The 27,608-nt window shown below is 41.5% G+C and overlaps 1 protein-coding gene across 1 annotated transcript in view; it reads left to right on the top strand.

Annotated features, from left to right (window-relative positions):
• The window catches only part of PBLD (phenazine biosynthesis like protein domain containing), a 51,383-nt gene extending 26,801 nt beyond the window's left edge, over window positions 1-24,582 (top strand). Inside the window, exons 4-11 of the mRNA XM_036265833.1 lie at window positions 12,291-12,390; window positions 12,752-12,850; window positions 17,724-17,833; window positions 17,928-17,957; window positions 19,901-19,989; window positions 20,275-20,453; window positions 22,550-22,612; window positions 24,137-24,582. Coding sequence (XP_036121726.1) covers window positions 12,291-12,390; window positions 12,752-12,850; window positions 17,724-17,833; window positions 17,928-17,957; window positions 19,901-19,989; window positions 20,275-20,453; window positions 22,550-22,612; window positions 24,137-24,249 — 783 coding nt within the window. The 3' untranslated portion in view covers window positions 24,250-24,582. The remainder of the gene's footprint in view (window positions 1-12,290; window positions 12,391-12,751; window positions 12,851-17,723; window positions 17,834-17,927; window positions 17,958-19,900; window positions 19,990-20,274; window positions 20,454-22,549; window positions 22,613-24,136) is intronic.
• The last annotated feature ends 3,026 nt before the right edge of the window (window positions 24,583-27,608 follow it).

Raw genomic sequence — 27,608 nt, 5'->3', positions numbered from 1 at the left:
GAGCACTGTTTGTTAATCTCCCTATGTGATTCTAGTGTGCAGTCAAGATGGAGGATGGCTGAGGGTTTCCTGAGATAGGTGAATACTATTAATTGAGTCCTTGGTATGCTCACTTTCTCAAGTGGAGCAGCAAAATGGTGATCGAGAGTTCAACTCACTTTAATAATGCATTCATTATGCAACCTTCAGATGGCATTTTCCAACCACGCAATGCAAAAAGAAAGTAATAAAGTTGCTTTATTGAGTAACACAACAGTTTGCCAGGATTAGCAGGAGAATAATTAAGAACCAGATTCTAAATCATGAACTTTCTTTGGAAACAATCTGGCAAATACAACTTCACCTGGAGGAATTGTGAAATTGACTGAAGCTGCTTATCAAGAGTCTTAGTATATTCGCCCATGCTTCCATATGTAATATTCTTGAAGAGTTTTGAAAATAGTTTTGAATGATTTATGTACTCAGTTTTCACCAGATGATAAGGATCAGCATTATTTGTTTACTTCTTTTATCTCCAGTGTACTCACTAAACAACAGACTGGAGGATTTCTCTCTCTCTTTATCTACTTACCTATCTCTATCTCTCTATCTTCTTCTCATTAACATATATTTTGCATGTATTTGCATGTATATATTTATGTATTTGGAAAAACTAGAAATTAATATTTTAAACAAAGAAGTTAACATAATTTAAAACAATATGCTTCAGTACAAATGGAAGAAAGAAAAAGATGAGGAAGTCCATGACTTGGGGACACTCTCTAAAGAGTCTCCCAATTCACTTCTCCTGGGCCTTGGACCTGTGAGACCAGGCTAACTTAATGGCCTGTTGGGAACAACTAAATAAATAAAGACTAGTTTACTAGTTTTCTATTCTGTGGACATGAGAATCCTGTCCTCCTGAAGGCTAATTTAGCACTTTCTCCAATTCATAATCAATAAAATTTATAAAGGAAGTATAAGCTGTGTTTTCTGTCCTTGGATTCTCTTACCTATGACTGGAGACAGTGAACACTTGAAACACCTAGAGAGAACACAAGTGAACTCAGGAAAATACCAGGGACAAATAAATGCTCAACCTTATAATGCTGACCACAATGTAGGTGTTTAGCCTGTCATTAACATATTCTATAAATATTTATCAACATCCACCATGAGCTGAGCTCAGGACTAGGAATGGGAGGTACAAAGATTTGTAAGTTTGCCAGCCTCTGAGGTGCTCAAAGTCTAATGAGGGACATAGACATGTAAGCCTGATCATTATCCAGTGGTCACCACAGAGGTTAAATGACCTAAAGGTGCCAGGTACAAAGGGGACTCAGAACAGCTGGATTTTATGGAGGAGGAAATAGTTTATATTTCAAGTGCAGGGCTTTGAAGGAATATCCTTTTTGTTTTGTTTAAAATTTGACCAAGATGAGACTAACCACAGAAAAACTGGGTGGACAGACTAAAGACTAGATAGTTGCTTTCTGAATACTTGATAAAAGACCGCTGGAAGGAAAGTAATAATTTCTGGGTAACAGAGTTCCAAGAGTTTTTATAATATTCTAAAGTTCTGTTTTGTTTTTCAAGGACAAGTCCACTTTTAATGTTCTCAAATGAGGAACTCATAACACTGTACATTAGGTGAAAACAAAAACAGATTAAGGGATAAATTGAACATATCTGAATAAAATATTTTAAATCTTTAAAAGTACTGTGACAGTCGATTTGGCAATAAAGACCATGTAGATACATGGGGGATATATATAAAAACTATACATATATATCTCCTCACCCGAGGACATTCTTAGAAAGAGGAAGGGAGGGGGGGGAGAGAGAGAGAGAGACATCGATGTGAGAGAGAAACATTGATCCATTGATTGGCTGCCTGACTGGAGATCGAATCCACAATCTAGATATGTGCCCTGACTGGGAATCGAACCGGTAACCTTTCAGTGCACAGAATGACCAACTGAGCCACTCTGGCTGGGCTCGAAACAATTATTTAAAAAATGAAATAGATACATTATGATCACAGCTCAGTAGAAAACTATAGGAACTCATGACCAACTATTGGAATAGGTCAATGGGCTGTGATAGTGCTGAGGGGTGATACTTTGTTTTTCTGTAAACCAGCTTTAATATTTAGTGAAAATAATGTATCAATAGGAGTAGAAAGCCAATCTTTATTCTTTTTCATATTCTAACAAAGCCTGGAATTTTTTGTTTTGTTGTTGCTACGCACATGCATGCATGTGTATGTGTGTGTGTGTGTTTAGCACAAGGTTTCTTAATTGCTGCACTATTTACATTTTGGATTGGGTAGTTCTTTGTTGTATGAGGCTGTCATGTGCATTATAAAATGTTTCCCAATATCCTTGGCTTCTACCCACCAGATGACAGGAGTCCCCACTTCTCTCTCAGTTGTGACAATAAAAAATTGTGCTGGGTTGAGATCTGCTGCTTTAGAGGGTACCTTTTCTAAAGAGGTTTGTATGAGTCTTTCTGTTAAATTATCCATAAGAAACCTTTGTTGTATGCCCAATATATTAATTTATTCCAGTTCAATTGGAATTTACTGGCTGTTTAAAAGAACTATTGTTCTTTTCAACACCTATAATCATTTCCCATGACAGCAAGGATTGGCTTCACGCTTTATTTTTTTAGAGAGAGAGGAAGGGAGAGGGAGAGACAGAAGCATCAATGAGAGAGAACATCAATTGGCCACCTCCCGCATGCCCCACACCGGAGACTGGGCCCACAACCTGGGCATGTGACCTGACCAGGAACTGAACCAGTGACCTTTTGGTGCATGGGTCGACGCTCAACCACTAAGCCACACCAGCTGGGTGGCTTCACACTTTTAAAGAGGAATGCTTAGGTTTAGTTCCTGAACTATTTGCTGTTCCAGTTTTCCTTATTAAATTTACAGAACACCCTAAACCTCTTTACAGCTTAGTGGGTTATATATTTAAGGGAAAAAAACAGGTGTATAGCAATACTGTGTTCAACCCAGTTTTTAACTCATGCTGGGAGGCTTATGGTTCACAGGCCATCTCCAAACTCAGTGGCCTTCCTTAGAGAGAAGCTCAGGGGGTATGACCACACATGGTCATAGGCTCCTGGGGTTTCTAGTGTGTTTCAACCTCATATCTCATTTTTATGTCCAGAAAAGGGATTGAAGAATACAGAGATTCTTCTAGGGCACTGAAGGGTTTTCCTTTGCCCAGTGTTTGAGGAGGAGATGATAATGTAGGAATTTCTACTTCCCAAGTATCCTCATTGGCTCTTAGAACATAACCCTCAGCTTTGGGAGCAGTGACTTCAGACAAATTCAGCCCAGTACTGTGCTAATTGCTTTTCATATGTTATCTTATTTCATGCTCATAACCACTCTATGAGTAGGTCTTATTATCCCCATTTTACAGATGGAGAAACAGAGGCAGAGGAAGAGTAAGTACTTTGCCAGAGGTCATAATCCCAAGTGGCTGACTTTAGGATCCTACTCCAGATCTACCTGACTGCAGAGCCTGTGCTTTTAACCATTGTACTCACTATAAAATAACATGTTTCCTCTTTTGTGTGTTCCCACAGCACCCCTTACTTCCCAGTGGGTAACAAGCATCACTCTTGTAATTCACTCAATGCCTGTCTTCTTCATTAGAATGCACATTCTATATGATCTTAGATCCATTCTGACTTGTTCCAATACCCCTGGACTAGCACATGGCAGGCACTAAAAAAATATCTGTCAAGTGAAAGTAAAAATATAATCAATTAAATTATGGCAAAATCTCTGAAGAGTTTTAGTTAACCAACTAAATTATTGGTCTCATGTTCTCACTGGTGGAGTGGGTGGGGTATGGGAAGTGAGCATGTGCTTTGGGTTCTGTGATGAAGCTAGAGTGGTTCTTAGTGCATCCATAAGAACCACTAGGAACAATTAAAGATGGCCTACAGCTTGAGTACTGCATTGTGCGGATATAACTTCACAATAAGAAATCTAAGTGCCTCAGAAAGAATCTCTCATTTCTTCCTGGATTATTAAGAACTTTCTACATCCAACTGCTTTGCTTTTGCTAGAATCTGTCTGCAGCAGAGGGACAAATAAACAAAGACAGAGCAAGACGGTCATGTTAAAGTTGTCATATTTCTGAACTGCCACAAGATGGGAGTATTTTAAAACTTTACTGTGACTTTCTGATCATTTTTTGTGGACTTTATGGAACCGATGTCCCAATGCAGTACATTGGAACTAAAAAACAAACAAAAATCATGGCTCTGTTTTTGCTGTTGGAAATTTCTCTCATGTGACATTGCAAAAGGGAAATGGATATTAAAGGAAGAGATTTAAAAGCTATTGGTTTGCCCTGACCACTTTGGCTCAGCGGTTAGAGTGGTGGCCTGTGGTCCAGAGAGACCCGGGTTCAGTACCCGCTAAGGGCATATACCTCGTTTGCAGTTTGTCCCTGGCCCTGGTTGGGTCATGCGGGTGGCAACCACTCGATGTGTCCCTTTTACGTCGATGTTTCTCTCTCTCTCCCTCCCACTCTACCTGAACAAAAAATGGAAAAATGTCCTCGGGTGAGGATAGGAAAAAAAAAAAAAAAAAGCTATTAATTTGCCCAGCTGGTGTGGCTCAGTGGTTGAGCGTTGACCCATGTACCAAGAGGTTTCCAGTTCGACCCTTGGTCAGGGCACATGCCCAGGTTGTGGACCAAATCCTCAGTGGGGGGCATGCTGGAGGTGGCCAATTGATGTTCTCTCTCATTGATGTTTCTCTCTCTCTCTCTCCCTTCTTCTCTCTCTAAAATAAAAAAAAATTTTTTTTAAAGCTGTTTGTAGCTATTATGCGCTACATTTGAAAAGAAGCAAGATTCCAAAATGGCGGTGGAGTGAATAGAAGCTACACAGACAGTCTCCCAGACCAAACTGGAATTACAACTAAAATACAGACAAATGGTCGGGAAAAAGAAACTGAAAAGCAGCTTGTAAGGACCATATAACCAGGGACACTGACTCGATCCTGGTAAAATTGCAGAGGTGTGAGAGGGGGGTGGGAGCCCACAGACAGCAGTGGTCTTAGCTGTGAGCAGCGCCCTCGGGATAAACTCCCAAGTGGATCCACAGCCAAGAGCCGGGACAGATGATAAAATAGCCACAGCCACTCACCTTGGGCTCCAGCAGAGGGAGGATGGACTGGACTGGAACTGTGTGGGGACACTTGGGATTTGGAGGGCACTCAGAGCTTTTGCTGAGTTGCAGTAACGCAGGACAGTGGCCATCTTATTCCTTTCCATGGCTCTGGGGAGAGGTGGCAGCCCCTCCCTCGGAGATTCAACCCCACCCAGGTGGGTGATTGAAATGCAAATGGAGGCTCATTAACAACCAGCATCTGCCCAACCCTCAGGAAATCCCCTTACACAGAGCACCTGAGGGAGTTTCTCTTTTCTTTTTTTTTTATCCTCACCCGAGGACACATTTTTTCATTTTTTGTTCAGGTAGAGTGGGAGGGAGAGAGAGGAACAGAGAGGGAGAGAGAGAGAAACATCAATGTGAAAGGAACACATCGAGTGGCTGCCACCCGCACGACTGACCAGGGCCATGGACAAACTGCAACCGAGGTACGTGCCCTTAGCGGGAACCGAACCCAGGTCTCTCAGGACCACAGGCCAACGCTCTAACTGCTGAGCCAAACCGGCCAGGGCGGGAGTTTTTCATTCAACTGAGAAACCAAGGCTCTTCAAGTAACCTCTACTGATAGCCTCCAGGCAAAAAGCTGGAGGATAACTGAACCATTCCTGGGCTAGCAACTCTAACCAGGAAAGTAAGACTTGACAGTGGTGTTTAACGTGGGTCCTCCCTCGCTCATCCAAACCCAGGAGAGGGAGCCACAAACAGTAGAACACCAACACCCACAGGGAAAATTTGGCAGGCTCCAAAGCCCACTGTGATAGCCAGAATGGTGAAACAAAGAAACAAATCCCAAATGAAAGAACAAGAAATCTCTACTGAAGATGAGATAAAGGAGGAGCAGTTAAGCAAGTTAACAGAGCTAGAATTCAGAGCCATGATCTTGAGGAAGCTCAACAGCATGAGTAAGTAAAGACATAGTAAAGACATAGAAATGTTGAAAATCAACCAATTGGAAATTAAAACCACCAAGAAGAAATGAAGAATGACATAGCAGAAATAAAGAACACATTGGAAGGTCTGAACAGCAGAGTAGAGGAAGCTGAGGACCGGATCAGTGAATTAGAAGACAGGGTAGAAAAAAATCAACCAATCAGAAAAACAAAAGGAAAAAATGATTATAAAATAGGAAGACAGCTTAAGAGAACTGTGGGACAACTGGAAATGTAATAATATTCACATCATAGGAGTCCCCGAAGAAGAAGAAAATGAGCAAGGGTTAGAGAATATATTTGAGAAACAGTGACAGAAAACTTCCCTAATTTGGTGAAGAAAGAACGCATTCAAGTTCAAGAAGCACACAGAGCCCCAAGTATGAAGAATCCAAACAGGCCCACACCAAGACACATAGTAATTAAAATGCCAAAAATGAAAGACAAAGAGAGAATCCTAAAGGCAGCAAGAGATAAGCAACAGGTTACCTACAAAGGAACCCCCATAAGGCTCTCAGCTGACTTCTCAACAGAAACACTACAGGCCAGAAGGGAGTGGCAGAAGTAATCAAGGTCATGAAAAACAAGGATCTGAATCCAAGATTACTCTACCCAGCAAGGCTCTCATTCAAAATTGAAGGTCAAATAAAGAGCTTCCCAGACCAAAAAAAAAAGGCTAAGGGAATACATTAGCACCAAACCAGCACTGCAAGAAATGTTAAAAAGACTGCTGTAATTAGTAGAAGAAATAGCAAGAAAAATATAACCACACTAAACAAAAATGGCAATAAATAAGTACATATCAATAATCACTTTAAATGTAAATGGATTGAATGCTCCCACAAAAAGATTCACAGTAGCTGATTGGATAAGAAAGCATGACTCATCTATATGTTGTTTACAAGAGACCTACCTCACAACAAAAACCTCACATAGGTTGAAAGTGAAGGGATAGAAAAAAATCTTCCAAGCAAATGGAAAGGAAAAAAAAAAACAGCTGTGGTAGCAATACTCATATCTGATAAAATAGATTTCAAAATGAAGGTCATAACTAGAGACAAAGAAGGCCACTACATAATATTGAAAGGATCTATCCAACAGGAAGATATAACCTTGATAAACATATATGCACCCAATTTAGGAGCGCCAAAATATATTAAAAATCTTCTGGAGGACTTCAAAGGAGAAATGGACAGCAATACAATCATAGCAGGGGACTTCAACACCCCACTGACATCACTGGGTAGATCCTCTAGACAAAATATTAGCAAGGAAACAGAGACTCTAAATGAAGCACTACACCAAATGGATTTAATAGATATCTACAGAGAATTATACCCCAAAACTACAGAATACACATTCTTCTCAAGTGCACATAGGACTTTCTCAAAGATAGACCACATGTTAGGACACAAACTAAGTCTCTACAAGTTCAAGAAGATTGAAATCATATCAAGCATCTTCTCAGATCACAATGGCATGAAACTAGAAATCAATTGCAACAAGAACATGCAAAGACATTTGAACACATGGAGGCTAAATAGCATGTTATTAAACAATGAATGGGTTACCCAGGAGATCAAGGAAGAAATTAAAAACTTCCTGGAAACCAATGAAAATGAACACACAACAACACAAAATCTATGGGACGCAGCAAAAGCAGTTCTTTTTTTTTTTTTATCCTCACCCAAGGATACTTTTTTTGTTTTTTTGTTCAGATAAAGTGGGAGGGGGAGAGAGAAAGAGAAATATTGACATGAAAGGGACACATCGAGTGGTTGCCACCTGCACAACCCAACCAGGGCAGGGGACAAACTGCAACCGAAGTACATGCCCTTAGCGGGAACCTAACCCGGGTCTCTCTGGACTGCAGGCCGACATTCCAACCGCTGAGCCAAACCAGCCAGGGCACGAAAGCAATTCTGAGATGGAAACAAGAAAAATTTCTAATAGACTATCTAACCTCACAACTTAAAGAACTAGGAAGCAAACAAAAAGAAAACCCCAGAGCAAATAGAAGGAAGGAAATAGTAAAGATCAGAGCAGATATAAATGACATAGAGACCAAAAAAACAATTCAAAGGATCAATGTAACAAAGAGCTGGTTTTTGGAAAAGATAAACAAGATTGATGGACCCTTAGCTGGACTCACCAAGAGACAAAGAGAGAGAACCCAAATACACAAAATCAGAAATGAAAGAGGAGAAGTAACAACCAACACCACAGAAATACATAAGATCGTTAACAACTACTATGGACAATTATATGGCAACAAATTTGACAATCTAAGCGAAATGGACAAATTTCTAGAAACACATAGTCTCCCAAAACTGGACTGGGAAGAGAGAGAAAATTTGAACAGACCAATAACAACTAAGGAAATTGAAGAGGTAATCAAGACTCTCCCAGCAAACAAAAGCCCAGGCCCGGGTGGCTTCACGGGGGAGTCTTACCGAACATTCAAAAAAGAACTAACACCCATTCTCCTCAAACTATTTCAAAAAATTCAAGAAGAAGGAAGACTTCTAAACTTGTTTTATGAGGCCAGCATAATTCTAATTCCAAAACCAGAAAAAGACACTACAAAGAAAGAAAACTACAGGCCCATATCCCTGACGAACATAGACACCAAAATCCTGAACAAAATATTAGCAAATCAGATCCAGCAACACATCAAAAAAATTATTCACCATGACCAACTGGGATTCATCCCAGGGATGCAAGGCTGGTACCATATTTGCAAATCAGTAAATGTGATACACCACATAAATAAAATGAAGAATAAAAACCACATGATCATATCAATAGATGCTGAAAAAGCATTCGACAAAATTCAGCATCAATTTCTGATAAAAACACTCAGCAATGGGGGAATAGAGGGATCATATCTCTACGTAATAAAGGCCATATATGAAAGACCTACAGCCAACATCATACTCAATGGGCAGAAACTAAAAACATTTCCCTTAGGAACAGGAACAAGACAGGGATGCCCACTTTTGTCACTCTTATTTAACACAGTACTGGAAGTCTTAGCCACAGCAATCAGACATGAAGAAAAAATAAAAGGGATCCAAATTGGAAAAGAGGAAGTGAAACTGTCATTATTTGCAGATGACAAGATATTATACATAGAAAACCCTAAAGACTCCATCAAAAATCTACTAGACTTAATCAATGAATTTGGAAAAGTAGCAGGATACAAAATTAATGTCAAGAAATCGATGGCATTCTTATACACCAATGATGAACTCACAGAAAGAGAAACTAAAAAAAACAATCCCATTTACCATCGTGGCAAAAAAGTTAAGATACCTAGGAATAAACTTAACCAAAGAAGTAAAGGACCTATTTGCAGAAAACTACAGGACATTGAAAAAAGAAATAGAGGAAGACATAAAAAAGTGGAAGCACATACCTTGTTCATGGATTGGAAGAATTAACATCATTAAAATGTCCATATTACCCAAAGCAATCTATAGATTCAATGCAATCCCCATCAAAATGCCAATGACATATTTCACAGAACTAGAACAAACACTTCAAAAGCTCATATGGAACCAAAAAAGACCCCGAATAGCCACAGCAATTTTGAAAAAGAAGGACAAAGTAGGTGGGATCACAATACCGGATATCAGGTTATACTATAGAGCTACTATAATCAAAACAGCCTGGTACTGGCACAAGAACAGACATATAGACCAGTTGAACAGAACCCAGAACCCAGAAATGGACCCAAGACATTATGTTCAATTAATATTTGACAAAGGTGGCAAGAGCATACAGTGGAGTAAAGACAGCCTTTTTAATAAATGGTGTTGGAAAAATTGGACAGCTACATGCAAAAAAAAATGAAACTAGACCATCAGTTTACACCATACACAAAAATAAACTCAAAATGAATAAAAGACTTAAATGTGACCTGTAAATCCATAAAAATCCTAGAAGAAAATGTAGGTAACAAAATTTCAGACATCATATGCAACAGTATTTTCAGTGATACATCACCAAAGGCAACAGAAAGAAAGGAAGAAATGAACACATGGGACTACATCAAACTGAAAAGCTTCTGCACAGAAAAAGAAACAACCATCAAAATGGAAAGGAAACCCTCTGTATGGGAGAACATCATTGCCAATGATACATCAGATAAGGGGTTAATTTCCAAAATATATAGAGTGCTCATACAACTCAACAAAAGGAAGACAAAGAACCCAATTAAGAAATGGGCAGAGGAGCTGAATAGATACCTCTCCAAACAGGCTATACAAATGGCCAAGAGACATATGAAGAAATGCTCAACATCACTAATCATCAGAGAGATGCAAATTAAAACAATGAGGTATCACCTCACACCCGTCAGAATGGCTGCCATCAACAAATCATCAAACAACAAGTGTTGGTGAGGATGTGGAGAAAAGGGGACTGTAGTACACTGCTGGTGGGAATGCAGCCACTATGGAAAACAATATGGTGTTACCTCAAAAAATTAAAAATTGAATTGCCATTTGACCTAGTGATCCCACTTCTAGGAATATACCCTAAGAAGCCTGAACACCAATCAGAAAGAATATATGTACCCCGATGTTAATAGCAGCACTATTTACAACAGCTAAGATCTGGAAGCAGCCCAAGTGTCCATCAGTAGACGAATGGATAAAAAAGCAGTGGTACATATACACAATGGAGTACTACACAGCTGTAAGAAAGATCTCTTATCCTTAGAGATGACATGGAGGGACCTGGAAAGTATTATCCCAAGCAAAACAAGCCAAGGAGAAAAAGACAAATACCACAGGATCTCACTTATTTGTGGAATATAATGATCATAACAGTCTGAGGAATAGGGTAGACCCAGAGACGTGGAAGTAGGGTACAGACTGACAACCCTCAGAAGAGGGGGGTGGCGAGGGGGAGAGAGGTGATAAATCACAGAACTTATATGCATGTACACATAACCAATGGACATGGACAACAAAGCTGGGGACGTGGTGGTGGGGATGGGGAAGAGGGTGTCAATGGGGTAAAAAAGGAGAAACATCTGTAACAAAATAAAATAAATTTTAAAAGAAAGAAAAGAAAGAAGCTTGCAGTGTAAAATGGAAAAATTACTGGAACTAAAATTCAGTATTTTAAAATGAATGCAGCCTCTTTCTTATGTTTCTAAAGCTCTCAAAGTTGAACCAATATTAGTCTTTTCATTATTCTCCACTATCTTGACCTTTGGTTCCAGTGTAGCAATTCAGTTGCATATGATGTATATTGAGGGCTGCTACTATCAAACATTCTACATTATGTCTGTCCGTCAGGCAAATAGCAGGTGCATTTGAAGTGTCCTGGGACAGAAATTAGTTATAGAAATTAAAATTGCAGTTGGCGTTATACAGCAAGGTAGAGAGGATTAAAGAGCTGATGGTCAGTAAAGCATGTGTTCTAGTTGATATACAAAACAGCCCATTTGCAAGGAAATTTATTACCAATAGATGGTGAGCTTGGCTACAATGTGGGATGCTTTAATGCTTTCAGAGACTCTTGTCATAAAGGTTGAGGGAAGCGAAAGATAAAGAAAGGATAGCCCTGGCTGGTTTGGCTCAGCGGTTAGAGCGTCGGCCTGCGGTCCAGAGAGACCCAGGTTTGGTTCTTGCTAAGGGCATGCACCTCGGTTATGGTTTGTCCCCGGCCCTGGTTGTGTCGTGCAGGTGGCAGCCACTCGATGTGTCCCTTTCACATCAATGTTTCTCTCTCTCTCTTCTTTTCTCTCCCTCCCGCTCTAACTGAACAAAAAATGGGAAAATGTCCTCGGGTGAGATTAAAAAAAAAAAAGAAAAAGAAAAAGAGAGACTGTGAACTTGCTATTTGTGGAGATTATTTTTAGAAGAGAGCACACGCTCTCAGGCAGAGTAGGTTATAATCTCACAAAGGCCAGGCCAGGCCAGGCCAGGCCAGTAGGGTTCTCAGTCTATTCTAGCTTTGTACATCTATCGCCCTTCATAAGGTCCTCAAGCATGGATTTCTGAAAAACGATCTTTATAAAAGTGTTTGAATTCCTTGGCAATTATTTCCTTTTAAACATGTGAGTTTTAGTATTAATAAACTGTGTTATTAACTAATGGCAGTTGCTGTCCAAGGAAGTCTGATTTGTGTTTCTGGAGTCTCAATAACCTTTTGTTTCTAATTTAGAAATTGGATGAAGACATGCATCAAAAAATTGCAAGGGAAATGAACCTTTCAGAAACTGCTTTTATCCGAAAACTGCACCCAACTGACAACTTCACACAAAGTAAATAAGCGTTTTTAAAAACCATTCTTGAATGGTACAATAGCTACTTTTCTGGTGGGGGAATGGTATTTAAAGGAAATGTCCATTTACTATTTGCATGCAGACAGGAGAATGGGGGGGAGATTCTGATTTGGTTTTCAGTTAATCTGAGGGATTGGGGTTGATTAATTTGAATGTTTCAGCCCCAGATCTAGCCCCAGGGAGCCCCAGGATGCATGCTTCGTGTTACCTCCTTTCACAACATGTTTCAGCAAGTAATTCACGCTAATGAAAAATTTAGAAAAGAATAAGAAAAATAAAAAGTCTTTGATTCACTTGTATGAGAATGATCTTGTCTCTCTTGGTTTATCTTTCTCTGAAGGTTCCCGCTTTGGATTAAGGTGGTTTACACCGGCGAGTGAGGTCCCTCTCTGTGGCCATGCTACCCTGGCTTCTGCAGCTGTGCTGTTTTACAAAACAAGTAAAGTGATTAAAAAACAAAAATACAAAACTTATCACTTAGCAAATAGCAAATATTTTTTTAAAGTTCTCATACTCTTTCTGATGAACCAAGTGACCAGTATAAGACTTTGCAGAATTTATTCATGCAATATATTATCCAGAAACAAAACAGCAAACTTCAAAAACTTTGGCCTTTTTGAGTATGTGCCAGGCATGTTGGAAAGCCATGGGCATTGTTCCATGGAATGCCATTTTATTTCATTTCGGAAGTCTCTGGTATCTGTGGGTGGGAGCTCACAAGGCAGAATGGGTGTCACACGTGTTATCGGGGACCCAAAAGGCACACTTTGCCCCAGTATGTCCCCACCCACATTGAAATTCATTTCACAACAAGAGCTTCTTTACTCTGAAATTTAAAGATACACGTGCCCACTATATACATGCACCTTGTGAGGACAGGATGCAGCACCTCAATCCTACCACTTGCCATCTAAGCAGCATTTAGTACAACAGATGAAGGCCAGGGCTTTGTGGGACTGGGGCAGAGGAGAGATGCTTGGAAATGTCCTAAATCGGAGCGGGATGCAGCCATGAACATTGTAGAAAACAAACAGAAAGTTAAATGAAATAAAAAAGATTGTATGACAGAGGGAAATTGTAAAGAGTAAGAAGTTAGAAAAGGAGGTTCTTTGGGGAATTGCTTTATTTTTATTTTTTTATTTTTATTTTTTTTATCCTCACCCGAGGACATTTTTCCATTTTTTGTACAGATAGAGTGGGAGGGAGAGAGAGGAAGAGAGAGAGAGTGAGAGAAACATCGACGTGAAGGGACACATCGAGTGGCTGCCACCCGCACGACCAACCAGGGCCGGGGACAAACTGCAACTGAAGTACATGCCCTTAGCAGGAACTGAACCCGGGTCTCTCCGGACCGCAGGCCGACGCTCCAACCGCTGAGCCAAACCGGCCAGGGCGGGAATTGCTTTAGATGGGGATAGTAAGAGAAGGTGTTACAGGGCGGGTTCCATCAGGATGCAGATTCTGGGACACATTTGCATGCCCGAAGAACTAGGGCAGTATTATTGGGATCAGTGTTGGTAGGAGAGTAAAGAAAGGATTAAACAGAGGGAGAAGCTGAATTGCAAAGTGGTAGCAACAATGAAAAGCCTAGGCCAAATCCACAGGGAGATCTGATGCTGTGAAGGTCCTTCAAGCAGTGTAGTTCCAAATAGAAGCAAAGGTTCAGGCCTTAATACCCTCCACCAGCCAGTCTCCAAAGCCCAGAAAAGCAGGAGGAGTTTGGGTAAAGTAGCTCTATTCAGCCAAGGGCAAGTCCCCTGGCAGGACTCAGCTGAGAGGGGCCAGTCACCAGCTGAGTCAGGGCTGGGTGAAGGGTGAGACAATCAAGGTCTCAAGGTGCACCTGAGAGTGAGTGCCTCCTTAAATTCTGTGCCTCCATACTTCCTTGCCTCATCTAGTGCTGGCCCTGAGGGGAGGTGCAAGATTTAGGACAACAGCATCCACTAGAGAAGGGGACCTTTAGGCTGAGGAATATGAAACCATCTGTACAAAGAGCTAGAGTGTGAGGAAGAGCATTCCTGGCAGAAGCAACAACAGATGCAAAGCCCTTGAGGCACAGTCTGTATAACCAGAGGGCTGGAGCTTCTTGAGGGCAGGGGTGATTGGCAGGAGATGTCACTGAGAGTTAGGCCACCTCTATAATGAAATCCATTATGCATTTTATTTTATTATTATTATTTTAAATCCTCACTCGAGGACATTTTGCATATATCTTCAGATAGAGCGGGAGGGAAAGAGGGAGGAAGAGAGAGAAACATCGACATGAGAGAAACACATCGAGTGGTTGCCACCCCAACTGGGCTGGGACAAACTGCAACCGAGGTACATGCCCTTAGCGGGAACCGAATCCGGGTCTCTCTGGTCCGCCGGCTGCCCCTCTAACCGCTGAGCCCAACCGGCCAGGGTTCCACTATGCATTTAAAAAAGATAATTTTAGCCCTGGCCGGTTGGGCTCAGCGGTTGGAGTGTCCACCTGCGGTCTGGAGAGACCCGGGTTCGGTTCCCGCTAAGGGCATGTACCTGGGTTGCAGTTTGTCCCCGGCCCTGGTTGGTTATGCGGGTGACAGCCACTCGATGTGTCCCTTTCACATCAATGTTTCCCTCTCTCTCTCTTCCTCTCTCTCCCTCCCACTCTATCTGTACAAAAAATGGAAAAAAGTCCTCGGGTGAGGATAAAAAAAAAAAAAAAAAAAGATAATTTTAGTTTCAGTGGTTAGGGGACTAGAATGAAGGCAAGCAAACATCATGAAATACTGTTTAGGAACTCAGTCTTTTTTTTTTTTAATTCCTCACCTGAGGATACTTTTTTGTTTATCATCGGATAGAGTGGGAGGGAGGGAGGGAGGGAGAGAGAGGGAGAGAGAAACATTGATGTGATAGAGCCACATCGACTGGTTGCCTCCGCACAACCTGACCAGGGCCGGGGACAAACCAAGGTATGTGCCCTTGACCAGAATCGAACCCATGACTCATTGGTCCACGGGCCAATGCTCTAACCACTGAGCAAAACCAGCCAGTGCAGGAATTTATTGATTTTTTAGAGAGAGATAGAAACATTGATGTGAGAGAGATAAATCAATCAGCCACCTCCTGCACATCCCCTATTTGGGATTGAACCCGCAACCCAGGCATGTGCCCTGACCTCTCAGTCCATGGGACGACACTCAGTCCACTGAGCCACACAGGCCGGGCTAGGAACTCAGTCTTGAAAAATAGGTTTTATTGAAGTTGGATTTGAAAATCCCACACTGAGCCCTGTCTGGTTTGGCTCAGCATTTAGAGTGTTGGCCCGTGGACCAATGGGTTGCTGGTTTGATTCTGGTCAAGGGCATGTACCCCTATTGGAGTTTGTCCCTGGTCCTCGTTGGGGTAGTGTGGGAGGCAACCAGTCGATGTGGCCCTCTCACTTTGATGTTTCTCTCTCTTCCTCCCTCCCACTCTATCTAAAGATAAATGGAAAAATATCCTTGGGTGAGGATAAAAAAAAAAAAGAAAAGAAAACCCCACATTAGTTGGTATGAGGTTGAGGTGTGTAGTGATAGCCCTCAGATGCCCCTAGAGTGGTTTTATTTATTTATTTAAAATTTTTTTTCTTTATTGATTTTAGAGAGAGAGGAAGGGAGAGAGAGAAAGAGAGATAGAAACATCGATGAGACAGAACACTGATTGGCCGCCTCCTGCATGCTCCCCACTGGGGATTGGACCCACAACCTGGGCATGTGCCCTGATCGGGAACCAAACTGGCAACCTCTTGGTGCATGGGTCAAAGCTCAACCACTGGGCCACACTGGCTGGGCCCTAGAGTGTTTATGTTTTTTTTTTTTATTCTCACCCAAGGACATTTTTCCATTTTTTTATTCAGATAGAGCAGGAAGGAGAAAGAGGAAGAGAGAGAGAGAAAGAAACATCGATGTGAAAGAAACACATCGAGTGGCTGCCACCTGCACGACCCAACCAGGGCCAGGGACAAACTGCAACCGAGGTACATGCCCTTAGCGGGAAGCAAACCCAGGTCTGTCCAGACCGCAGGCCAATGCTCTAACCGCTGAGCCAAACTAGCCAGGGCCTTAGAGTGGTTTTAAGGTTAGGTGAGATAAGGTATGAAAAAGTGCTTTGTAAATAATGCCTTACACCAATTATAATGAGAAAACGAAACTGTGTTTCAGAATGTGAATTTTATACTCAGTGAAAGTTAATAAGCGATGCTGAATTTCCGTACCTTTGAGATATGGTTAAGTTTTACAGAAATATTAGGAGTGAGAAAGAATTATGTAACAAATCTTAGTTTTCACTAAAAATGTTATGCACACTGAAGTCAAGTATGTGGCTCAAGTTGTATCAGTAACATGGAGGGAGGGCTATTATATCAGCATTTGTAGTCCAATCTTTAAATCAAAATTTTATGTATAGCTTGGTTTATTTAAAATAAATCTGATTTGTTCATATCAGATTGTTGTTCATAACTTGCATGTTCCATTTGTCATCCCCTTGGCATATCTTTGACTAGTAGAGCTTATAATTCTATAGTTATTGTAGGTTGATATTTTTAAATCGCATTAGAAAATATAGCATCCCTATGCGGTAGCCTTATTACCTTGTTTTACTGGTAAAATAAAATGGTACAGATTTAATTATTACCCCATTTTATTGATGAGGAAATTGAGGTTTAAGGAGGTTAAATAATTTGCTGAAGGATAAAGCTAGGAAGCAGTAAGGAGCTGGGATTTGAAGCCTTGCAGTATGATGCCAAGTCTAATCAACCATGTTCCTGGTTCTCAAGTTAGAATTCCGTGAAGGTTTTTCCCACTGTGGACCCCAGCAAACCAGACCTGGGCCTCCTCACAGGAAAGGGCAGCACTGCCGGAGAACCTAAGACAACACACCGGTGACTGAAACAGACATACAAACACAGAACAAAGTGTATTTTCCTAGTTCTTTCTCTTTTTTTTTAATGCTTTATTCTTTTTCCATTTATTTATTTATTTATTTATTTATTTATTTATTTATTTATTTTTGCATTTTTATTTTCATATAGAGCAGGAGGGAGAGAGGAAGAGAGAGAGAGAAACATTGATATGAGAGAGACACATGAGACATATCGAGTGGCTGCCACCCACACAACCCCAACCAGGGCCGGGGACAAATTGCAACCGAGGTACATGCCCTTAGCGGGAACCGAACCTGGGCCTCTCGGGTCCACGGGACGACGCTCTAACCGCTGAGCCAAACTGGCCAGGGCAATTTTCCTATTTCTTGATTCCTTTTCAGAGTCTTATGATCGACAAAATAAGACTGTTGTTTGTTTTTGCCAGAAAATGTGAATAGCACTCTAACCTTTGTCACACTGAGTGGACAACTAAAGGCCAGAAAAGTGGAGGATGGTATTGTCCTGGACCTGCCTCTTTATGCACCCCACCCCCAGGTCAGCACTTTCTAATGAGCTCTTTCTAATCGGTAAACTGTGCACAACTGAAGCATACCTGCTCTACAATGGTGTTGTCTTTTTCTCCATCTAGGACTTCCAGGAAGTAAAGGACTTGATAAAGGTTAGTGAAAAGAATGAAACCTGAGCTTATGTAATTTGAACACTTGTTATTGTTTGAACACTAAGATTCGGTACCATCTGATCTCAAAAGACAGGCCTGCTTCCAGTATCAATGTTATAATCTAAGCTTGGATGAACAGTGAACAGTGCATTTGAGGTTTGGATTTTATTTATTTATTTTGTTAATCCTCACCCAAGGATATTTTTTCCATTGATTTTTTTTAGAGAGAGTGGAAGTAGGTGGGTTGGGGGAAAGAGAGAGAAACATCAATGCGAGAGAGACATATTGATTGGTTGCCTTCCACGCGCACCCCAAACTGAGGCTGGGGATCAAACCTGCAACCTAGGTATGTGCCCTTGACCTGGAATTGAACCTTCAGTGCGAGGGCCCCTGCTCTAATTACGGATCCACGCTGGCCAGGGCTGAGGTTTGGATTTTAATGTTGAATCTATTTGATGAGAAGTTTGACCAGTTTTCCTTGACTTTTCATTGTTAACATCAGCCTCCATGGTAGGGTGGGGAGAACTGCTTGAAGCACGTTGGCAGGAAAATGGAAAATCTTCAGAGTTCTTTCTATCTTGTTCATGGTAGAAAGATCTTAACTTGATCTCTCTAAGCCCCAGGGTCAGAATTTGTAAAATGGGTACAACAACGGGTTATTTATCACAAGCATTGTCCTTTTTTGTTCCTAGAAACTGGCAGTGAGATTCCCAGCTGAGAACTGAACTTTCAAATCACATAGAACCCATTCAGAGAAGGGTTGGATGACCCTTCAGAGAGAGTGAAAGGTTCCGAAGAGCAGATGGGATCTGGCTGCCAGCGTTCCCATTTCCAGGGAGGGTGACATTGGTTAGCTGTGCTCACAGAGGCAGACAGCCCAGGCATCACCCAAGGTGGAGGGAGTCTTGGCCTTAGGATCTGGAGCAGCTCAGTCCCTAAAGAGAATCACAAAACCTGAAGCCAGACAACTACTATGTCATCACCATTGTCATCTGCCTTGTCGGCAGCCAGTGGTAGTGCATGGAGGGGCTTTTGTTCCCTCATAAACTCCCTCAGCACCCCAAGCCAACAAATAAACAAGCAAAACAATGTTATTAGAATGAACAAGATTGTGTGCAGTCTTCGTAAAGGGTGAATCAAGGTATCCTTAAGAATGTTGCTGTTGTTGATCTGCAGCATACAATCCAAGTGAAAAGGATTGCCGCCTGGCCAGTGTGGCTCAGTTGTTGAGCATCATCCCATGTACCAGGAGATTGCTGGTTCAATCCCAGGTTGTGGGCCCGATCACCAGTGGGGGGCAAGCAAGAGGCAGCGATTGACGTTTCTATCTCTCCCTCTCTCTTCCACTCTCTCTAAAATCAATGAAAACATTTTTTTAAAAAGTGTGCTTGCCAAGCCAAGCAGCATTAAGATGAGACCTATAGTCCCCATGTCCAACCAAACTGCCAGACCTAAGTCCTTGCTATGTAGAATGTTCTAGTTACTGTTGCAGGAACTCCACACATATTATTTCATTTAATCCCCACAACAACTCTAAGAGGTGGCACGAAGCCCCCCATCTCAAAAGACAGTAGACAGTAGTGATTCAGAGCATTGACTCCAAGGATCCTCAGACCTGGGTCGTGTGTGTGTGTGTGTGTGTCTCCCTGGACCTAAGTCTTTCTTCTGATCTGTGGGGAAAATACCTTTTTAAGGAGCTGTGTGTTGAGGCACCTATTAACACTGTGAATAATGCCTGTCTTTAGCACTCAGAGGGGTAAGCTCAACTCCTTTAATTACCAGGAAACTGATCTTTTTTCTTGGGCAACACCTTAAGCCCTGAAACCTAACTAAAACTTGGGGACTGGAGACCATGGATGTTCAGGAGAGGTCTTTTCCCATACTGAGGATCAAGGACTTGACTCAGGGCACATTCCTGAAAAGTTTTTGTTCTGTCTTCACAGACTGCCATAGGTGACACACTGGTCCAGGACATCTGCTATTCTCCAGATACTCGGAAGCTCCTTGTCCGGCTCAGTGACACTTACGACAGGTGAACAAGATTTTTTGCTTCATCGGCACTTTGGAGAGGGCCAAGCCTCCATATATATAGCTCTGGCTTGGTCTGGCTGTGCTATGTCCAGTCAAACCACAATTCATGCAGCCAGAGAGTTTTGACCTCAGGTAGGAAGGCATTCCACTTGCCCTTCCCTCCCCTCGTGCTGATATATTTGGGTAAGTCACGCCCTGGCATGCTTTACAGAGTCTATGTAGTGGGTGGGGGGAAGCGGGAGTCTATGGAATGGGTTTGCCCTAATCCATCCCATTTATGAACAAGGTCATTTCTGGAGAACCTGAAAGTGAACACACAGAATCTGCCGCAAGTAGAGAACACAGGGAAGGTGAAAGGACTCATTCTCACCCTTAAAGGAAAGCCTGATGGGCAGACCCAGGCATTTGACTTTTACTCCAGATATTTTGCACCATGGGTTGGTGTGGCAGAAGACCCTGTAACAGGTAATTTTTGATATGGGTCCTGGGGAGGGTTAAACAATGAAGGGGGAGGATAACAAATAGCTGTTTAAATGCCCTTCATGCGACCTTTCAGACTGCTTGGGTTTTGAGCTGCCTTTGTTCCCCTACCTCCCCTCCCCCATCCCTTTATGGATGTCTCATGTGAAAAACGCAGTATAGCAGGGTTAAACCTCAGTGTCAGTCAACCTGGGCTTGCATCTCAGTGTCCTAGCTGTTGACCTCGGGCAAATGGCTTAACTTTTAAAAGTTTCCATTCCCTCCTCTATAAAATATAGATAATGTCCCACAGGGCTATGTAAACCAATGCAAGTTAAGTACTTATCACAGTGCCTGGTACATGATAAGTGCCCAATAACTATTAGCTTTATTATTCTTATTCTTATTAATAATTTAAAATTTTTATTTAAATTTATTGATTTTTTTAGAAAGAGGGGAAAGGAGAGAGAGAGAAACATGGATGTGAGAGAGAAACATTGATCAGCTGCTTCCTGCACACCCCCTACTGGGGATCGAGCCCGCAACCTGGGCATGTGCCCTGACCAGGAATTGAACCAGAACCTCTCAGTCCATGGGATGATGCTCAATCCACTGAGCCACACCAGCCAGGTATTATTAGCTATTTGAGTGATAACCATGAAACTGGCTCCCTGAGCAAACAGTTCCAGATCTGCCATTTGTGAAATTCAGGGGCCAATGTCTTTTGTCCTTTTCAGTGACCATCCTGCATGATCACTGACATCTAGATGAGATTTGGTTTTGAAGGATAGACTCCTGGGCTGCATTTGGGAAATAGGGACAGGAATAGTGCTTCTTTTCCTCTCCTCCATCTTTCCCAAACCTGCCTCCAAAGTGGGTGGGATGAGTTTGGGAACAGGGGTATTCAAGATCTACCAGCCAGAAGCAGAGATATGAATGAGCTCTACAATGGGCAAGAGTGTGAAGCCTCCTACTTTCATCCTCTCTGAGAAGGGTGGGCTGAGCAGCAAAAGGGGGCAATGCTTGATGGAGGAGGCTGGTGCATGGGATGGTGGCCAGGGCAGAAAGAAGGCTGGGCAGATGCTTCCAGGCTCCTGTTTGGGTCAGATGGCAGGGGCTGGGATGACTTAGTTACTCTCTAAGGAACAAAACATGTGAAATTAAAAGCTCAGTAAGCAAGCACTTTTAAAGACTCAGGAAAATGCCCAAATGACATCCAAACAGTCCAAGTCAACCCTTCCCCCATGGAAAAGAAGTTCTGAGTGGATTACACATGCACAGATGCTTTACAAAGATTTTAATTGACACAGAAGGCAATCTTCCCCTCCCGTGATAATGTTTTTATAGAATGGGAAGGTCTTTGGACAGTGATGACCAACCATTTCAGTTTGCTTGAAACTGGGGGATTTTTCAGCATATAGGACCTTCAGTGCTAAATCCAGGACAGTCTCAGGCAAATGGGGATGGTTGGTCCCACTGTATGGACTTTCCATAACATTTGGTAAGTTTTCTTGAAGGAGGGGCCCTTTCAAACCCAGCCTTTTTCTCCCCAAAGGCTTTTCTGACAGTTACTACTTTATAGTTTGTTCCTTCATTTTACTATCTATTCTCTGATCTAAACCTAGGGTACAATCATGTGAAAAAAATACCTCACTGAAAGAGTTCTTTCACCAACAAAAGTCTGGGAATATGTGCTTGGTAGAAAATTTGGCATTTTGTCAGAGTTCCCATCTTTCCTTGCATGCACATCCTAGGAGGAAGCAAGTCTTCTCCCTTGAAAGATGTAGAAAGACTTATGTGAAGGACTTGATTTTCCAGCCATGGGCTGAAAGTGACCTATAGACAGGACAAAGATTAAAACCCGCAGTTTAATTCAGCCTTCAGAAAGTGTAAGACATAGCATCATTTGGAGGAGCTTGTCCATAAATTCTATGCCTTCCTTTCTGTCTCCATTCATAATTCATACTCTGCTGTGGCCATGCCAACATAATGACTAAGTCATCTAAGGTAGCCGGATAGTTGATTATAATTGCTTATAAACTTACCTCAAAGTTGTCCCTCCTTCCTTTGAGATTGTATCATAACTTTTCATTTATTTTAAGGGTCTGCACATGCTGTTCTCAGCAGCTACTGGTCCCAGCAACTGGGGAAGAAACATATGCATGGTAGGACAGTTCTTTTTCAATTAAAAAAATTGCCTAACCTTAACCTAGTACTTCTTCTCATATGTACTGTCCACCTGAAGATATAGTAAAATGTGAAAATGAAAGGTGTTTAAATTCCTTCACTCTAACCTTCTACTCAAAATATCTTCTACCCCGGGGTGGGGGTGAGAGGGGGTGGGAATGGGAGTAGGGTGTCAATGGGGGAAAAAGGAGAAACATCTGTAACAAAAATAAAAAAATAAAAAAAATGTAAATTGAATTAATCTGTTTCAGACCCCTTAACATGATTCCATGTTAACTTTTCTTATATACATGTCTAATATACTGTTTAATTTATAAACAAACACTTTAAAAACAAAACAAACTATCTTCTACCCCAAACATTTTCCACCTCTGTCTCTCCCAACACACTTCTAGTACAGTAAATGCCCAATAAATGTTTGTTTGAATAAAATTAACTAGCTATGTAACTTTGGCCCAGAGAACTTATTTATGATGTGACAAGTTGAGATTAGATGATCAGTAAGGTTCTTATGCTACTGCTAGTCACAGGATTGAATCAAACAAATTGCTTTTGAACCAAGCCCCCTGGTGATTAATATATTGCTCAGGGATAGAGAAAATAGATCTCAGACAATGGAGGCTACACATCCCTAATAATCAAAATAGGAGTCTGACCTTAAAGGGTACAGGTCTTACTTAGTGTGAGGGTTAGGCCTCTATGAGCCTGATTTGGGGATAGCAGGTAGCTGTTCTTAGGTGAGACTAGTTACTCCCTTAAGCACTGAGCTTCAGGAAGGCTGAGGCTGTGCCTTTTGTGTGCCTGACACGTGTGGTTGCTTGATAACCACAATGGATGAATGAACTCCCTTTGTCTTATTCAGACCTGGAAAGATGGGGCCTTCTCAGTTGGGCCAAGACCACCCCCTTTGTTTTCTTAGATATCTAGTTCATGTGTCTGTCTTTTCACATGTCCTTGCTTACTCCTAGGCAGAGCAGGGAGGAAGCTGTGGGTGGGGTGTGTCTGGGGCATTACCAGAGGTGAGACAGGAAGTAACTCAGGAAGGGAAGACCCAGGGCTGTGTGTTTTGTGGATCAAATTGCATTTGTGGCCTCTCAGTCTTCCAGAGAACCAATTGGGCTGGGCAGTACCATGGACAGGTGAAGGAATTTATTCTTTTTTTTTTTTTTTTGCATTTATCTTCAGATAGAGCGGGAGGGAGAGAGAGAGGAAGAGAGAGAGAAACATCGATGTGAGAGAGACACATCGAGTGGTTGCCACCCAAACCAGGGCCGGGGACAAACTGCAACCGAGGTACATGCCCTTAGCGGGAACCAAACCCGGGTCTCTCTGGTCCGCGGGCCGACGCTCTAACCGCTGAGCCAAACGGGCCAGGGCGGAATTTATTCTTTAAATTGACCAGGGAGGATTCTAGAGCTTGTAATAAGAGGTGTCTTACTAGGTTCTGTTAATTTAAAAGGGTGACAACGATCTTAATTTGTGATTCGTTTTGTTTTCTTCAGCCTTTCAGTGTTCCAGCCGAGGAGGAGAACTGGAGATTTCATTATGTCCCAATGGACGAGTTGACATTAGGGGAGGCGCAGCTGTGGTGTTGGAGGGCACACTGACAGCCTAGAGGTGGCTGTGCTGAGATGCTGCTCTCCTGAACGCTGTCTTCATGGAGAGAAATGGGAGGGGCTACCTGCAGCAAACTTGCATAGTACAGTAGTCTACTTGATCCTCACATTAGAAACAGAAAAATGAAAACATCTCAATGGAGAGTTAATAATGAGTCCTGACTAATCAACTGTGGAGTTTGGCTCTACCTGTTGAGTGTATTTGAAATGTATGTAACCAGTAACAAAGAATAATGTTGTTGTCTTTGTCTACTGATCACAGAATGAGGAACAAAATCATGAGGAATAAAATCAAACCATTTAAGCTTAGGTTAATGTGATAGAATATTTTGCAGCCATTAAAAAGATCTAACAACTATGTGGAGATATAGAAAAATATTTCATGATATAATACTAAGAAAGAAAATTACAGATTATAAAATATAAGCAATGCTATGCTATGAGAATATGAATTTGTGTGGACAAGGGTGGGTCATGAAGATAGACAGTGAAAACAGTTCATGTGTGGAGAATAAGACTAGGAAAAATTTTAATGTATCTAATAAAAATTATTTCCTTTACTGGAACACACTTATGTTCAATAACTAAAAATCAGGACATATGACTAAATAATTTAAAAAACCCAGAAATTTAAAAAAATGTATATGTATTAGTGTGGTAGTAAAATTAAAAGCAAAAGATTTATACAATCTGAAGAAACACTAAAAGTAATGTAATACACAGTTTTACAGTGATAACTTAAAAGGGATTCTTCTCTTACCTTAATAAAGTGGATTTTAACAAAAATTAAAATTAAGTTAAATCTGTAATATTGATTACCTATAACTGACTTTGGGATGGGGACTTTCTAAAGTCATTAAGAGTGTTTCTTTTTTTGTTTGTTTTATCCTCACCTGAGGACATTTTTGCATTTATCTTCAGAGAGGGGGGGGGAGAGAGAGAGAGAAACATTGATGTGAGAGAGACACATCGACTGGCTGCCACCCACATGACTCCAACCGGGGCTGGGGACAAACTGCAACTGAGGTACATGCTCTTAGCAGGAACCGAACCTGGGACTCTCTGGTCCACCAGCCGAAGCTCTAACTGCTGAGCCAAACTTGCCAGGGCAAGAGTGTTTCTTTAAGAGGATCTCACTCTTGGCAGTTTTCAGCCATCTCAAAAACTGTAAGCTGACCGATTAGAAATTCCTGTCCCAAGTTTTTTCACCTTAATGCTACCATGTTTTCTTTTTCTTTTTAAATCATCACCCGAGGATATGTTTTATTGGTTTTAGAGAGAGAAAGGAAGAGAGAAACATTGATGTGAGAGAAAAACATCAATCAGTTGTCTCCCATATGCTCCCGGACCCGGGATCAAACCTGCAACCTAGGTATGTGCCCTGACTGCGAATCGAACCTGCCACCTTTTGCTGTACCGGACGATGCTCCAACCAACTGAGTCACCTAGCCAGGGCACCATGTTTTCTATTTTTATTTATTTTTGCTAAGGCATGTAAGAGTGAATTTATTACACAAGTAATCTTGTGTTTCCCCTAGTTTGCAATGAAGAAGATAATTCACTAGCTTCAGTACTTTAGCTTAGTGAGGAACCAATGACCCACCACACACTGCACATCTCATCACAACTCATCTGTTGGTTCTGACACCAAGGGCAAGAATCACTGGAGGGTTTTCACAAAGTGCGAGGTTTTCCCAACCTAGGACTGAATTGTATGAATAATTTTATATAAAAGCATAGTTGAAAGGGTCTGAATATTATTTCTCAAATGTATGCCAAGTTCTTAATAGCTATTTTGGGGAAACAAGTCCTTGAAATTACTCTAAATTATTTTTTTGCATGAAAGTTGCTATTCGAAGCATCTGAGTTGACCTTTCATCCTACATTTTCAAACCCTATAGTTACTTTTATAAGTGATTTAAAACTTTTTCCATTTAGCAATGGACAGCTGAGTCCAAATAGTCAAGGCAACTGTTATATTTATTGTGTTTACTCGGTCAGCATGCTGAAAACTGACTGGCCACAGTGGCTGTAGTGCTCCAAAAGTCGCCTCCAGGGAAGCAGGAGCAGGGGTGGGGGAGGACAGGAACACCCAAATAGATAAACAAGAGGAAATGAAATGCCATTTTTGGGTAGCAGGAACATAGAGCCTCTAGAATTAGCACACTGTGTAGAGTGAGTTTTCTGCTATGAGCAGGGCAGGTTTGAGGGTGCTTTAAAATCTCTAGTCCTGCCAGCTTTTTCCTTGCCTCTTCTGCTTCTGCCCACTTCTTACCTATCTACTCTCACCAAGAGTGGGCATAGGGGTGTGTGGGGAGAGATTGTTGGACATGTATCCCAGCACTCAACTGTAACATTACCATTGATCAAAAAACATGCCCTCTGCAAAGTTGGCATCCTCTGGTGTATTGAGTTAGACTGGGTTATGCTAATGTAGGAAATAGTTACAAAATCACAGTGGCTTAATATAACAAACTTTCACTTGCACTCATAATTTGCTTAATTAGCACAGGTCAGAAGGGGTTCTGTTCATTATGGTCCTGTAGGGACCCAGGCCAATTTGCATTCTGCCATCTCAACATGTGGCCTCCATGGTTACTGCAGCAAGAGGAAAGAGTATATGAAGATCCCACTGTTTTGGCTCAGAAGTGACAGGTGTCAGCTCTGCTCACAGCCTATTGACCAAAACTGGTTACTTTCCCTCATCTAATAGCAAGGGACCTGAGAAATTTGGGGGAGCTCATGGATATACTCTGTGTACATTAAATATAGCTATCCCAACTCGGGAAGATTTTTAGGTCATTCAGATGGTTCCCCCTTGAGTGGCATTACTTGGGTAAACTCATCACAGTCTAGAGACTCAGGGGTGCAGGCTCAAAAGCCCATCGTGTAAATGCACCAAGAGTGAATTTATCTCTGAGGTGCACATTCACATTTACCTAACACATAGAGACTGATATATATAACCAGAATACCAATTCTTAATTATACAATGAGAAATGTAACCATGGAATGGCTTAGATCAGAGCATTTTCTCCTTGTTTGCATGTCTGTTTGGGAAACCACATTATAACTAGAAAGCTGTTTGGTGGCTATGGAGCTAAAATAAGGAGTCAGCAAAATGGACCTAAATGGCAGATGTCATCACACATGATAAGTTTCCTCACTTGAACAATGCATTGGACTTCTATTCTACTGCACTTAATTTATTTGAATTTAACTCTATGTGCTCAGGGCAGAGCCAAATGTGATTTTAGTGTTTAAATATGTTTAGTTTTGAAACAAAAAGGAAAAAAATTAAAAAAGAAGAAAATATGTATTTATTTTTGGAACAACCATTTCCTAGTTCAAGCCAACA

Source organism: Molossus molossus, unplaced genomic scaffold (genome assembly GCF_014108415.1).
Source record: "Molossus molossus isolate mMolMol1 unplaced genomic scaffold, mMolMol1.p scaffold_m16_p_17, whole genome shotgun sequence".
Taxonomy (NCBI): Eukaryota; Metazoa; Chordata; class Mammalia; order Chiroptera; family Molossidae; genus Molossus; species Molossus molossus.
This window is presented reverse-complemented; position numbering and strand designations above follow the sequence as displayed.